Below are 15,010 nucleotides of genomic sequence, written 5' to 3' on the forward strand. Positions count from 1 at the left end.
GATTATCTTAAAATATTTCTGCTTCCTAAACTTAATTAAGGCCAGTCCACTTGTTTTGCTGCAGAATAAAGGGGTGGAAAGAGTAATAAATGACAACGCAACTTTCAGTTTGTAGTTTCTTTTATGCTTTGTGCTATGGTTCTTGATTAATCTGAAAGTGTATCAAGGATGCCCCACAAATACAGACTCTTCCGCTCCTTCTTTTCAACGTGGAAATTAACTTGACAGGAGTCCTGTTCAGAATTTTCATAGCAGAGAACCAGAGACGGTAAGTAAATGACTGCTTTCCAGATCTGCTTGCTAGGGGTACATTTCAGACTTGTGGTTTTATCTAGGAGAAAATATTGCTGAAAAACTGGGTTGTTGCAGGAAACAAGATGATTAACCTGTGGTATCTGTATCCCTGAGATGTTGATGAGAGAAATGGCTTAGTGCATTTCAAAAAAGTTCTATGTTCTGAATGAGAGTAACACTTGAAGTTGCAAAAAATTGCAAGTTTTCAGTTCTCATACTTTGGGATATAACTTGATTATATTCTTGTATTAACTTCCTCTTGATAAAATATTGCAGTGTTTGGTATATTCCCTACCTAGAATCCCTTTTCCTGCCTGTGTTTGTCTCATGCCTTTTCACATTCCTTATAACCCCTTCCTGAAAATTCACATCTTCCAAAAGTGTGTCCTAAATTGTCTCTTCAAATGTTACACCAGACTGTATAATTGTACTCCTCTAGAATGTCCAAAGAATCATGGAACTACCAAGACTGTGTATGGAGTACATTACCCAATCCACATTGCTTTCATCACTTCCTATCTACCTGCTTTCTGTCCTACATCCCTCATACATGTTCCCCCTACTGTCTATGTCCTTTGTATTTGTTGTCTCTGCAGGCTTAAGGTAAAATCCGGGTAAGGGATATAAAATGCATGAGAGTAAATTCAGACTTCTATTATATAATAGCTTAAAGCCAAAATGTTACAATATTTAATTTAATAAAAGCTGGGTAAAATTAACAGCCATCATACTTGTAATGAAGTTTGCCTGTGACAGCAAAAGCACTCTGGGTAATCCTGCATGTGCCCTTCTCAGGGCAGTGGTGCCTTTGGTCTTGAAAATCCAGTCTTATACCCGTGGGTGATGACATACAAAGGCCAAGAGTGACTGTTTGGGGTGATCGTAGACCCCACACAATTTCAAATGTTGGTAGAAGTGCCTCTGTATTCTAGAATAGCGTGGATGTGTGTGCCGTGAGAAAAGCTTGTGGCTCTCCAGAAGGAGGTATCAAGGCTAAGGTCTCAACCCAGTGTCCCTGATACATTTTATCTAAAGTGCTATGATTGGTCGCTGTTTTCAGACACCTTTTTGAGAGGCCATAAATGCATCCTCAGCAAAATCAGGTACACTCCATTTTCAGTCTACCAGTAGGAATCTGTTGATTATCTTGTCCTTTTGAGGGATTCCTATTTTTTTTAATAGTGTCCACATTAGATAATGTCTTGAATGGGATGTCATTCGAAACCTCAACTCCATCTGTAATGATGAATATTGTGAACCAAGGAGCTGTTGGTGCCAACAGGCGGAGGACACAGGGGATGCGTAGGGTTTTACAGTGATCCCCAGAGTCAGATATATGGATAGTAGTTCACTGAAGGATGGCATGAGAGGTCTCTACTGAGAGCCTGCAGTCCACTGGAGCCAAAGACCCAATTGCCGAAGCCTCCAGTTCTCAATCACCCTCAACCGCTTGTGATAATTACGGGATAAATATAAAAATCTGTGGCATATTGAAAACTGAAAATGTAGGTACAGTGTACCATAAAGTGAATTTATGAAAATAAATAACATGAGGGCTATTTTACTAACGTTTTATATTTAAGTGATTAAAACTTTTAAAAACTTTTTTATAATTTTTTCTTCCTGAAGACTACACAGAAAGTAGTTTTAAGGCTTATCTACGGGGGAAGTTTCCAAAATAAGAGCAAGTTTTCCCAGAATAAGAGTATCTGCATGCATGAGGAGTTAATTCAGAATAGCTATTCAGTTTTAAAATCATGCCTACTTTAATCTGAATTAACTTCACAGTATAGACAAGCCCTTACACAGGTAGCATTTGATACAGCAGGGAAAGAAGACAACTAAATAAAACCACAGTAAGATGAGAAAGAGGAAATGAGGATGAACACATATATAGATATCCCCATATTTACCTGTAACAGGGTTTTTACCTGATCTGGTGTCAGATGCTGCCCTTGCCTCAGTTACTTCACTCAGATAGACTCACTGTCTCATGTTTTGGTGGTTCTTTGGCTCCTGGCACTAAGATGCGTTGATTTTTAGTGACTTTGTCCTCCAGCCAAATCTAAAACATCAGTCTCCCTGCTATCAGGGATAAACCAAGTCTAACAGAATAAACATTTAGCAACCTTGCACTGGGTTTTCCTCTGTTCTACCTAGGGTTAAGGAAACCCAATGAATTCAAATTACCAACCTCTTTTGGCTAAGAGTGATAGGCTTGCATTCTAATCATTCATTCATTTGATTATAGTTCAGGCATTGAAGATTCTCACAGCCAACAGCATGGCAGTGTATTACTTGAATTGGCAGGAAGAATTTCTTTCGTCCCTGTCTTGGTCAAGTTTCATAAATCTTTGGGAATAGTGTATTCTGAACAAAGTAATGTGTTCAGCTCTGCATCTGATAGGACTGAAGAGAACACCTTAGTAGACTTAAGTCAAACAGGGTCTGAACAGTGTGTCTGCGTCTCTCAAGGAATAAGTGGTAAGTAAGGCTCAAATTTGTCCCAATCTGTGATTCAGCAGTTCTTGAGGTGCTAGAGAGCAAGTTGGCATCCTCTTTTTATGAAAACAGTCTAATCCTATGATTGCAAGGAAAATCTTGAAAATATAAACTGAAAGGAATAGATGCAATGATGTGTAGAGACAGCCTAAACCAATAGGTGTGAATTCCCATTGAGATAAATCAATGAGAATGCACCTTTCTTTAGAAAATCTGCTAACTCAGATGTCTAGTGATTTAGAGCTCATCTAGATTCGGGGAATCTGCACCAGTACAACTAATGACATGGATGCACTTACATCAGTGCATCACCTTACTATACACACTACACTGATTCAAAACAGAGATTACACTGGCGTAATTACCCCAGTGTAAATAAATAAATTTAGATTCTGATACTATCGAATTTTTGGTAGCTGGGGCACTAAGCACATATCTGTGCTTTAATCTTGCGTTGATTATAGGAGTATCTTAACCCCAGTGATGTGGAGCAAATCCCAGTGATGCAAAGCAGACCACCCCTTCATGTGATTGAGCCCAACAGAGCGCATGTGATCATATTTTGAATATCTGTGTAATCTGCTGTGGGTGGCATCTCATTTTTTCTTAAGGCAATGGAGCTTGAGTGAGCCCCACTACTTTTTTCCATTTTATTTGTTGGTGGAGAGTTCAGTTTTTGTCAAATAAAATCCTCCGGATATTGGCTTATTTATCTGAAGTGTAAACACAGTGTTTGAATATGAGTGCCAGGTCTAACATGGACCTAAGGGTATATATGCACTGCAATAAAAGAGCTGCAGCAGTGAGTCTCAGAGTCTGGGCAATAGGCTTGGGCTCATGGGACTTGGGCTGTGGGGGTAAAAATAGCAGTGTAGATGTTTTGGGGTTGGGTTGGAGCCTGGGCTCTGAAACCCTGCAAAGGAGGAGGGTCTCGGAGCCCGGCTCCAGCCCAAATGTCTAGACTGCTATTTTTAGCCCTGCGAGGCCGAGTCAGTTGGCAGCAAGTCTCAGAACTCTGTCATAAAGTTTGTGTGTGTGGTGGGTTTTTTTAAATGTTTTTTATTTATTTTTATTGCAGTGTCGACGTACCCTGTGCTTCATGTCAGACATATTTATTTTATATTTAGGGTGAAGGCTCTCACTCCCTCTTCTCCACCTTTTCCCCTAGTTCCTGCTAACTTTGGGTAACAGAAGGACGTTTCGGAAAGAATGAATTCAAGTGGTCTAGATCACTTAAGCATCTGCTTGACAGACGTAGACTCAGAGGAAAAAAACGTAAGGTATGTCATTGGAAAGGGCTGTCAGATTTGAGAACCACTTCTGTTGTCTTAGGTTAGGGATCAGAAGCATTACCAAGACTTGAAGTCACTTCTTTTAAGGTAATGTGTACACTACAAAGTTCAGTTGCCGTAAGTTATGTCACTATATGTCCGCTGACTCTAGTAGGTGATGTGTGCGCACTTAGATGCTTGCATCAGCTATGTGTATCCTCACAATGAGTTGTTGCATCAATGTAAAATGCAGTTCACTGTAGGTAGGTATCTCACAGTTCCCCAGTGAATGTCACAGTGAATGTCCAGCTCAGTGTCTTGTGGGACATTTCTGCAGTGTTTTGTGGGTTGCCCCTTGACTGCCCCAGGATTTCTGGGAGCTAGGTGTCAAGTTCCCACCATGTCTCTTTCTCCATTCCAGAGTGCCTATTCCATCCCATAACTGTGGTCCTGTTTTTGAAATCTTTTATTGTTTTGTATGCCTCTTAGTCTCTGTCATCTCTCTGGCACAGGGTGGATTGATTTAAATCAAGGCAATGATTTCAACGACCAAGTGGTAAGCCTCGATTTAAATAATCTGTTTTAATCAACTTTTCCACTTGTACTTGAGTTATTTTCTAAAGAAGAAGGTGCATTTTTGTTGATTGAGAACCATTAAAATGTGTTGATTTGTAACTAAATATACATTTATTTAAGCAATTATATAGATTAATATTTTCAGATTCTTAATAACTGTACCTTTTTAGTATGTTAGGAAATGGTGAATGATGTATTGCTTATTAATTAACTTGTAGCTCATGATTTGTGTCAATGCATTAGGATGGTAACTGGAATTTAATTAAACATGCTAACCATCATATAACATTTATTGTTATTAAACAAAACAACCTTAAATGTTTTGGATAGATAAACTTTATTGTTTTCCCATCAGCTGGAGAGTAAGTTTACATGGTGGGTAGTGTCATAAAGATTCATTATTTGAGAACTGAACCAATTTGAGTTCATGTAGAAAGAAGCTGTGAAATAGGAGAATGAGACCACCCAGCTGGGCTCGGTAGATGATCATGATGAGATACTTGATGTCGTCTCCTGGAGTCAGAGGCCAGGTCCCAGCGCCTGTGATGACTCTGCCAGTCTGTTGCACCCAGTAGTCCAGCCCCAGGTCCCTCACAGGATCAAGCTCTTAATACAGTACATAATCTATTGTGCCATGTATAAAGCTTGATGTCAAAAGTTAGTTGTTTCTCCCCTGATTCTTTCTTTCAATATAAAAGCAACCTTTAACTCTGAGTTTTTGATAGAGGCTCATGGATTCATATTAATTCTTACTTAAATGTTTTAAGAAATTCTAATAAATTTAGGCCTTAACATATTTTGTATTAAATTCAGATTTAATTTTAAACACGTTTATTTTTAAAAAGAAAAACTTCTTATAATTTAAAAACCAAAATCAAACAGTTGAAATTAATTTTTTAAAACGTTTAAAAAAAATCAATTTGTATCCTCCCTCCTCTGGCAGAAACATGGACCCTACACAACTCAGTGCAAGTCTCTCTTGAGCATTGCTATTAGGAACACACAATTCTCATGTATTTGCAGAACTTGGAGTACTACCACAGTCAGAATTGCAATGAGGAAGATATGGGGATGTTCAAGCACAGTAACTGCATGCTGATGGACACAGCAATGCCAGGTTGCTGCCGTTATTCATGGAGCAGCTCCACACAAAGGATCACCGCTTCTGGGGCTGAGAAATGAGCAGTGCCTGGTGGGCTTGTGTCATAATGCAGGGTTGGGATGACAAGGAGTGGCATTAGAACTTGTGGATGCAAAAGACCACATTTCCCAGGCTGTGTGCTGAGTTGGGCCCAAACATCCAGAGCAGGGACACCAAAATAAGAGTTGCATTGACAGTAGAGAAGCAAGTAGCGCTCGTGCTCTGGAAACTTGCAACACTGGATTGCTATCCTTCAGAAGGCAATCATTTTTGAGTTGGAAATTCCACAGTGGGGGGGAGGGGAGGACCATTGTCTTGAAAGGGGGTAAGTCCTCACATCATGACCGAAAGACTTCAAGTTACAGAGAATCCACCATTTACACTAGTTTAAACCTACAAGTGATCCATGCCCCATGCTGCAGAGGAAGGCAAAAAAACCCTACGGTCTCTGCTAATCTGACGAGGGGGAAAATTCCTTCCTGACCACAAATATGGTGATCAGTCAGACCCTGCTATGTGGGCAAGACCCACCAGCCGGACACCTGCGAAAGAATTCTCTATAGTAACTCAGAGCCCTCCCCATCTAGTGTCCCTCAACCAGCGTTTCCTGTTGCATGTCTTGGGCCTGGTCTACACTATGACTTTAATTCGGATTTAGCAGCGTTAAATTGAATTAACCCTGCACCCGTCCACACAACAGAGCCATTTATTTCGAAATAAAGGGCTCTTAAAATCGATTTCTGTACTCCATCCCGACGAGCAGAGTAGCACCAAAATCGATTTTGTCAATTCGAATGAAGGTTAGTGTGGCCGCAATTCGATGGTATTGGCCTCTGGGAGCTGTCCCAGAGTGCACCATTGTGACCTCTCTGGACAGCAATCTGAACTCGCATGCACTGGCCAGGTAGACAGGAAAAGCCCCAGGAAAATTTGAATTTCATTTCCTGTTTGCCCAGCGTGGAGTGCACAGGTGACCACAGATAGCTCAGCTCATCAGCACAGGTAACCATGCAGGCCGATAATCGAAAAAGAGCACCAGCATGGACCGTACAGGAGGTACTGGATCTGATCGCTATATGGGGAGAGGATTCAGTGCTGGCAGAACTTCGTTCTAAAAGACGAAATGCCAAAACTTTTGAAAAAATCTCCAAGGGCATGATGGAGAGAGGCCACAATAGGGACTCAGATCAATGCCGCGTGAAAGTCAAGGAGCTCAGACAAGCCTATCAAAAAACAAAGGAGGCAAACGGTCGCTCCGGGTCAGAGCCGCGGACATGCCGCTTCTACGCCGAGCTGCATGCAATTCTAGGGGGGGGGGGCGACACCACTACCCCACCTGTGACCGTGGATTCCGGGTTGGGGATAGTCTCATCAGCTACACATGAGGATTCTGCGGATGGGGAAGAGGAGGAGGAGGAGGACGAGCTTGCAGAGAGCACCCAGCACTCTGTTCTCCCCAACAGCCAGGATCTTTTTCTCAGCCTGACTGAAGTACCCTCCCAACCCTCCCAAGCCAGTATCCAAGACCATGACCCCAGGAAGGGACCTCAGGTGAGTTTACCTTTTAAAATATAAAACTTGTTTTAAAAGCAAGCGTTTTTTAATGATTACTTTGCCCTAAGGACTTGGGATGCATTCGCGGCCAGTACAGCTACTGGAAAAGTCTGTTAACGTGTCTGGGGATGGAGCGGAAATCCTCCAGGGACATCTCCATGAAGCTCTCCTGGAGGTACTCCAAAAGCCTTGCCACAAGGTTTCTGGGCAGTGCAGCCTTATTCCGGCCTCCATGATAGGACACTTGACCACGCCATGCTTGCAGCAAGTAATCTGATATCATTGCCTGACAAAGCCTGGCAGCATATGGTCCCGGTGTTTGCTGGCATTCAAGCAACATCCGTTCTTTATCTTGCTGTGTAATCCTCAGGAGAGTGATATCGCTCATGGTAACCTGGTTGAAATACGGGAACTTAATTAAGGGGACAGAGGTGGCCGTTCCTACTGGGCTGTTTGCCTGTGGCTGAAAAGAAATCCTTCCCTGCAGTTAGCCAAGCGCAGGGGGGGGAATTGGCCCTGAGCTTTTCGCGTTTGGCTAGCAGGGATCTTCCCTGTTACCAGCCACGCGGTGGGGGGGAGGGGTACAGCGATCATCCCAGAGAATTCATGGCGGAAGCAGGGGCGGGGGGGTTAGTTTGGTTTCTGCAGGGATCTTCCCTGATACCTGCCACGTGGTGGGGGGCGGGATAAAGCAATCATCCCAGAGAATCGGATGGGAGGGGGGATTAGTTTGTTTTCTGCTGCCGAAGATTAACAGGAAAACCGCAGCAGTCAACGGGCTTTGCTTGGTATGTGGGAAAGGAGAGCGCAGAAGCCGAAAGACAATGGCTTACCATGGCTGCATGCAAGCTGAATTCTGTTGCCCGGACCTGCGTCTGTGATCTCTAACACCAAAGCCACAGGCACTCAATATTAAGATGGAAAATGCGACCTTGTACTGAAATCACATGTGCTATGTAATGTGAATAGTGTTTTTCACCATGAAAGAGTATAAGCATTGTTCTGTAAAATGTATCATTTTAAAAACTTCTCTCCTTTTTTTTCAACCCTCCCTCCAGCAGCTGCAAATTTTTCAAGCCTCCCTCCTCCGCCCCGAAGGCTATCTCAGATAAGGCGTCGGAAAAAGAGGACGCGAGATGAGATGTTCGCAGAAATAATGGAATGCACCCGCAATGAAAGAGCTCATTTGAATGAGTGGAAGGACACTGTATCTAAATTTAGGAAAGATGCCAGTGAATGTGAGGTCATGAGGGACGCTCGAGATGAGAGGTTGCAGGCTGCAACGCTGGGGCTGCTGCGTGAGCAAACGGACATGCTCCGGCATCTGGTGGAGCTTCAGGAATGGCAGCAGGATGACAGAGTGCCGCTGCAGCTGCTGTATAACCTCCCTCCCCCCTCACCATGTTCCATATCCTCCTCACCCAGACGTGTAAGAACGCGGGGGGGGGGGGGGGAGGCTCCGTGCACCCTCCTACTCCACCCCAGTGGACAGCCCAACCAAAAGGCTGTCATTATATTGAATTTGTTCAGTGGCCTTTTACTTCCCTCCTATCCTCCTCCCAAACCTCACCCAGATTACCTTGTTGGTTCTCTCCCTATGTTTATAATCACTTAATAAAGAATACATGATTTTTAAACGATAGTGACTTTATTTCCTTTGAAAGAAAGCTGGGGGAACGGGGAGGGTGGGTTACAGAGAATGAATGAGTCAATAAAGGGGGCGGGTTTTCATGAAGGAGAAACAAACATAAATTTCACACTGTAGCCTGGCCAGTTATGAAACTGGTTTTCAAAGCTTCTCTGATGCACAGCGCTTCCTGGTGTGCTCTTCTAATCGCCCTGGTGTCTGGCTGCGCGTAATCAGCAGCCAGGCGATTTGCCTCAGCCTCTCACCCCGCCATAAAGGTCTCTCCCTTACTTTCACAGAGATTGTGGAGCACACAGCAAGCAGAAATAACCATGGGGAGATTTCTTTGGCTGAGGTCAGAGCGAGTCAGTAGCGATCGCCAGTGACCTTTTAAACGGCCAAATGCACATTCTACCACCATTCTGCACTTGCTCAGCCTGTAGTTAAACAGCTCCTGACTCCTGTCCAGACTGCCTGTGTATGGCTTCATGAGCCATGGCATTAAGGGGTAGGCTGGGTCCCCAAGAATAACTATTGGCATTTCAGCATCCCCAACGGTTATTTTCTGGTCCGGGAAGTAAGGCCCTTGCTGCAGCCCTTTAAACAGAGTAGTGTTTCTGAAGACGCGAGCGTCATGAACCCTTCCCGGCCAGCCCACGTTGATGTTGGTGAAACGTCCCTTGTGATCCACTAGTGCTTGCAGCACCATTGAAAAGTACGCCTTGCGGTTTATGTACTGGGTACCCTGGTGCTCCGGTGCCAAGATAGGGATGTGGGTTCCATCTATCGCCCCACCACAGTTAGGGAATCCCATTGCAGCAAAGCCATCCACTATGACCTGCACATCTCCCAGAGTCACTAGCTTTCGTAGCAGCACCTCAGTGATTGCTGTGGCTACTTGCATCACAGCAGCCCCCACAGTAGATTTGCCCACTCCAAATTGATTCCCGACTGACCGGTAGCTGTCTGGCATTGCAAGCTTCCACAGGGCTATTGCCAGTCGCTTCTCAACTGTGAGGGCTGCTCTCATCTTGGTATTCTGGCGCTTCAGGGCCGGGGAAAGCAAGTCACAAAGTTCCAAGAAAGTGCCCTTATGCATGCAAAAGTTTCGCAGCCACGGGGAATCGTCCCACACCTGCAACACTATGCGGACCCACCAGTCTGTGCTTGTTTCCCGGGCCCAGAATCGGCATTCCACGGCTATAACCTGCCCCATTAACAGCATGATCTCCAAAGCACCGGGTCCCGCGGTTCGATAGAATTCCATGTCCATATCCTCATCACTCTCGCTGCCGTAGCCTGCTCCCGCCGCCTGGTTTTCCAGGTTCTTGTTCAGCATAAACTGCACGATAAGGCGCGAGGTATTTACAATGTTCATGACTGCTATCTTGAGCTGAGCGGGCTCCATGCTTGCCGTGGTATGGCGTCTGCACTGTTCACCCAGGAAAAAGGCGCGAAACGGTTGTCTGCCGTTGTTTCCTGGAGAGGGGGGAGAATATACCCAGAGCCACCCGCGACAATGTTTTTGGCCCCATCAGGCATTGGGATCTCAACCCAGAATTCCAATGGGCGGAGGAGACTGCGGGAACTATGGGATAACTACCCACAGTGCAACACTCCGGAAATCGACGCTAGCCCCGGTACATGGACGCACACCGCCGAATTAATGTGCTTAGTGTGATTGCATACATTCGACTTTATACAATCTGTTTTCCAAATTCAAATTATATAAATTCGGATTAATCCCGTAGTGTAGACATACCCTTGGTCCTTCTCCCTCAGCTGCAGCAACTGATTCCTCCATTCTGGGTCCTGCTTCATAGTCACAGTCCTCCAGACTCTGTTTTCCCAGTCCAATGCTGTAGAGGATTGGAGGAGGTTGCTCAACATATCTTCTGGAGTCCCTTCTTTCTTCTCCTGATCAAGGTCATATGTTCAGCAGGTGTGGATTGGGAATCCCTCACTGACCCTGCACCAGAGGCTACTGTTAATTACAGGATTAGATGTACAGTCACAACAGAAAGGGAGAAGTAAGTCTCAAAATTCCCTTGTATGATTCACATTGAAACCTTCAAAAATAAGTGCTAATTACCACTTTTGCTTTGGAGTCTCTTGGTACAGCATGGCTTTACAGCTTAAACCATACTTAATACTTAGTCCTGCCATGCGTGCGGGGGACTGGACTAGATGATCTTTCGAGGTTTCTTCCAGTCCTATGATTCTGTGATGAATATGGCCTAGCCTACTGGGAAGAAGGACAAGGGAGTGATTTGTTCCATGAAAGTCCAATGAATATTACAGTATTTTCACATGTGGTGGTGATGTTGGCTGATATCTCACTCCTGAGGGTGACAGGGACAAAACATTCAGCTGCTATTGACATCCCGAAGCAGCCCGCCTACTGCAATGGTCCCAGCTGAGCTCATCCCAGACTGGTGTCGGCAAATTTCCTGTCACATGGGGAGAAACTAGGCTGCTACCCTTAGAAACGTTTGGGGGAGGGTCGTAGAGTATATCCAGAAACGTTCACGGATGTCTCTGAAGAAGACAAAAGGGTCATCCCTATTTAGATTAAAAAAAAAAAAAAAAAAAGTACTCCATATCCTCCCTGTTCCCCACTGTCTCACCCAGCAAGCCAAACAATTGAAAAGCGGATACAGACTTTACCTCTGGTTTCTTTTACCTTTGCCCAAGCACACGATATTGCTCTGAGGTGGACTATGTAATCAGACTGCCATACTGTTTTTTTAGAATGTATTCCCTAACTCTATATTTTCTAATATACCAGTAAAGTAATCAATGAAAAGTCAATGCCTTTTTTTCAAAAGTTGAGAACGGTCCGGGCCCCATTTTTATATGGCAAAGTAGGGCATAGTGGGGAGGAGGGAACAAGGGCAATGAGGTTTCAGGCAACAAAAAGAGGAAAAGGTTAGTACAAGCAATAATTCTTGTTCAAACCTACCCATGTTTTCCTCCCCTTAATCTGCAGGGTCACGGGAGTTTCTTTGGCTCGACTTGAGAATTTTCGAACAACTTCTGGCACATGGCATGGTTCGAGTCCCCCACCGCATCATCCCTCCTCTCTCCCTTCTGTTCAGGGCAGGGGTCTCTGCCTCGGGCTCCTGGTGGCCCCACCAGCACCCACTGTCATATGTTGGGTGCTGGTGGGGCCACTGCCAAGTATGGCATGCAGTTTGTTATAAAAGCAACAGGTCTGTGGGGCAGCACCAGATTCTGTGCCTCCCTCACCTTCTGGTATGCTTGCCATAGTTCCTTTGCTTCACATGGCACTGATGTTGATCCCTGTCATACCTCTTGTCGAGCATTCCACAGAAATCTGATTATAGATGTTGACATTTCTGTGGTTGTTCTGTGGCTGTGCTTGCACAACTTGTTCTCCACACAGGTCAAGGGGATCCAGCACTTCTTGCCTGCTGCAGGCAGGAGCATGTCTATTAGCTCTCTGTGTGTATGGACCCAGCATGGTCAGTTTGACGGTTGGTTGGATGCACACAATAAAGGTGAGCTGCTAGCTGTATGCGCCTAGCTGGGCAATCAGGAAAAGGTAGTTTGAAAACAAGAGGTTTAAGGGTATGTTTGTGGGGGCTTCCAGTGTCTGTGGAGGACAAATTTTGGTGTAGACACACATACTTCAGTGCAAGGCAACTTACATTGACAAAACTTTGTAATGTAGATCAGGCATAATTGTTTGGATGGTGGGCTGTTAATAGAGATGGGAGGGGCATTACACGTAAAAAATAAAAATCTGATCTTCTAGAATCTTGAGACACATCCAGAAAATGGCTTCACTCCTGCAAGTGGAAACCTTTTCAGATTTTTATAGAGGCTAAAATGGTAATTGTAACTTCTCTTTTAGCAATTATGTTTTTCTTCTCTCCCAATAAGCTGTTGTCTTTTATCTACAGTTAAAATGTATGTAGTAGTCAGCTACCTACCATGTTCTTGTACTGCAGGACTCAGTCTTTTCTCACGCATAAGGAAAGCAGTTTTTAATGATCTGACAAATATGTAGCCTAGATTCAATTCATAATTACATATTCATAATAAGACTTAAGTTCTTGTAATTAGTTCTTGTGAAACTTGGAGGTTCGTTTAAAACCTCTTAATATCTGTTTATTTTTGCATCTGAAATAGAATGTTTCTTTGTGGCTATAACAGAGTGTCTAAGCTTTCAGGCTTTTATGGTATGGAAGACCTACATACAGTTTTTCATAAAGACACGGTAGTTTTGAGACTTCATAAAAGTTTCTGAATACGGGGGGGGCTCAGTTTGTCACTTAATTTATTTACTCTCTCTAAGCTTGTAGTAGTTTGTCTTGCACGTATAAAGGTGTGATTCTGCTTGTATTCAGGATTGGTTACAAATTTGTGGACACAGTTAGGAAGGCTCATTGAAAATTTGGCTTCTGTTTGATAGTTGGAGCAACTATCTATTTGGAAGGCAAGTTATGTTCAAGCAGACTAATTGATTTGCAGAGGAATGGCTGGTCAAGATGCAGATATTCTGTACAATTTGTGGGTGGGTATATTACAGATGTTGAATTTGTTTCTTACCAGGGAGGCCAAACTGAGTATGTCTGGAACCTGAACTAGACAGGTCACTTGACAATCCATGGTTCTCTGGAATCTTATGCCCCATTCTAAAAAGAGTCTCTTAAGACTTGGTTGTCATTAGTAGGAGCTTCTTTTTTTCTGTCCTGTGAACTTTCATTAGGCTAGTTCTCTTCTGTTTCTATCTAGAAGATAGCAAAACATTTGTATTAAGTTTAGCCTGTTAACTTTTTGTCAAAATTGATAGTTTACCGCATAAAATAAGTTATAATACATTCTAGCTCTGAATTTTTATATATGTTGTGAATTCACTCTTTACACTCTATTAAGAAATATTAGCAACATATTAAATGTTTGAGGGAACATGAATCTCTACCTAGAAAAAATTTAAAATTTTTGTACCTTTCCTAAGAGTTTACTTTATCAGGAATCCAATAAAAAAGCAACCCAAGTGTCTAAGCTTGCCTTTGAGTTTGGGATCAGTTTTCTTGGAGTACTGCCACTGCCTGAATTGAATGATCAGAAACCTCTGTTTCTGGTGTCTACATACCAGAGTTGCTTGGTCCCAAACCTTTGTCTACATTGTGATTTGTGGAGAATTTGTTTTTCAGGTAGTTGCCTCTCTCCCACTTCCCCGTAGTATTCAACAGTTTCTGTCCAATGTCTTCATCTCCTTCATGACTTATTTATTATTTCTAGGCTCATCCTTGTGAACTATATTTGATATCAGAGGGTGTGCAAGTACCGTACATAAGTATTTTTTTACCCAATTCTTTTAAACTATTCATAGTGTACAGTCCTCTCCCCATTCTATGTCTGAATTTCTGAAGATTTTTCATCAGGACTCCTTAACCAAAAAAAGTCTTGTGTGCACGCGCATATGTAGCTGTTTTTCCTCTTTATATTTTACATATGGAAGAGTGAGTTCTAGCTTAGCATGAAATAACCTCTGTTTCGCTTAAGAGATGTATTAGAATTCTATTGGTTATATAAATTGCTAGAGAATAATATATTTGAAATAAAGCATTTTTATTACAGAACAAGATGAATGCTTTTTTGAAATTGCTAATATTAAAACAATTTTTAAACTTGATTTTAACTGATTTAATAGAAATATTTAAGGCTGCTAAACTTTTGAAGTGGTATATCAATAGTTCTGAGAGTATTGCTTGCCTTACTGTAGATTCTGTCAAAGAATAGCTTGAAGGATAACGTAATAAATTAGAGTTTGCAACAGGAAAGTGAAGGTCAGGTTGATCTTATGCTCAATTCATAACAACCAATTTTAACTTTAGTGGTAACTTGCCTTTGTCGGAGTTAAAGTATGTGCAAAATTATCAGTATTCGAGACTGGAGTGTTTGCTAGTTTTCTAATGCAGGAGAAACTAATGTAGCTGTGACACTTTTCAGAGTAAACAAAATCTGATTTCACATTTTAAACTTTTATAGAACAGTTCAGTGCAAAAAAATTTA

General features: G+C 42.9%; 2 protein-coding genes across 4 annotated transcripts in view; both read left to right on the top strand.

The window, feature by feature from the left end:
• The window catches only part of FBXW7 (F-box and WD repeat domain containing 7), a 296,926-nt gene that overhangs the window by 70,337 nt on the left and 211,579 nt on the right, over positions 1-15,010 (top strand). The window contains exon 3 of one of the 3 annotated variants that reach the window (XM_054029535.1): positions 3,965-4,076. The exons of the other annotated variants lie outside the window; for them this stretch is intronic. The gene's annotated coding sequence lies outside the window, so the exon portion shown is untranslated. The remainder of the gene's footprint in view (positions 1-3,964; positions 4,077-15,010) is intronic. 3 annotated transcript variants of the gene reach the window in all.
• On the top strand, positions 6,125-8,786 carry LOC128837889 (myb/SANT-like DNA-binding domain-containing protein 2). The gene is made up of 2 exons (XM_054029542.1): positions 6,125-7,335; positions 8,397-8,786. The coding sequence occupies exons 1-2, from the start codon at positions 6,793-6,795 to the stop codon at positions 8,448-8,450; spliced, it is 597 nt and encodes a 198-aa protein (XP_053885517.1). The 5' UTR covers positions 6,125-6,792; the 3' UTR covers positions 8,451-8,786.

This window comes from Malaclemys terrapin, chromosome 5 (genome assembly GCF_027887155.1).
Source record: "Malaclemys terrapin pileata isolate rMalTer1 chromosome 5, rMalTer1.hap1, whole genome shotgun sequence".
Classification (NCBI taxonomy): Eukaryota; Metazoa; Chordata; order Testudines; family Emydidae; genus Malaclemys; species Malaclemys terrapin.

Coding starts and splice junctions, on each gene's coding strand:
- LOC128837889 (XM_054029542.1), top strand. CDS start 6,793: ATGCAGGCCGATAATCGAAAAAGAGCACCAGCATGGACCGTACAGGAG. Junction 7,336..8,396: donor ACCCCAGGAAGGGACCTCAG/GTGAGTTTACCT, acceptor CCCTCCCTCCAG/CAGCTGCAAATTTTTCAAGC.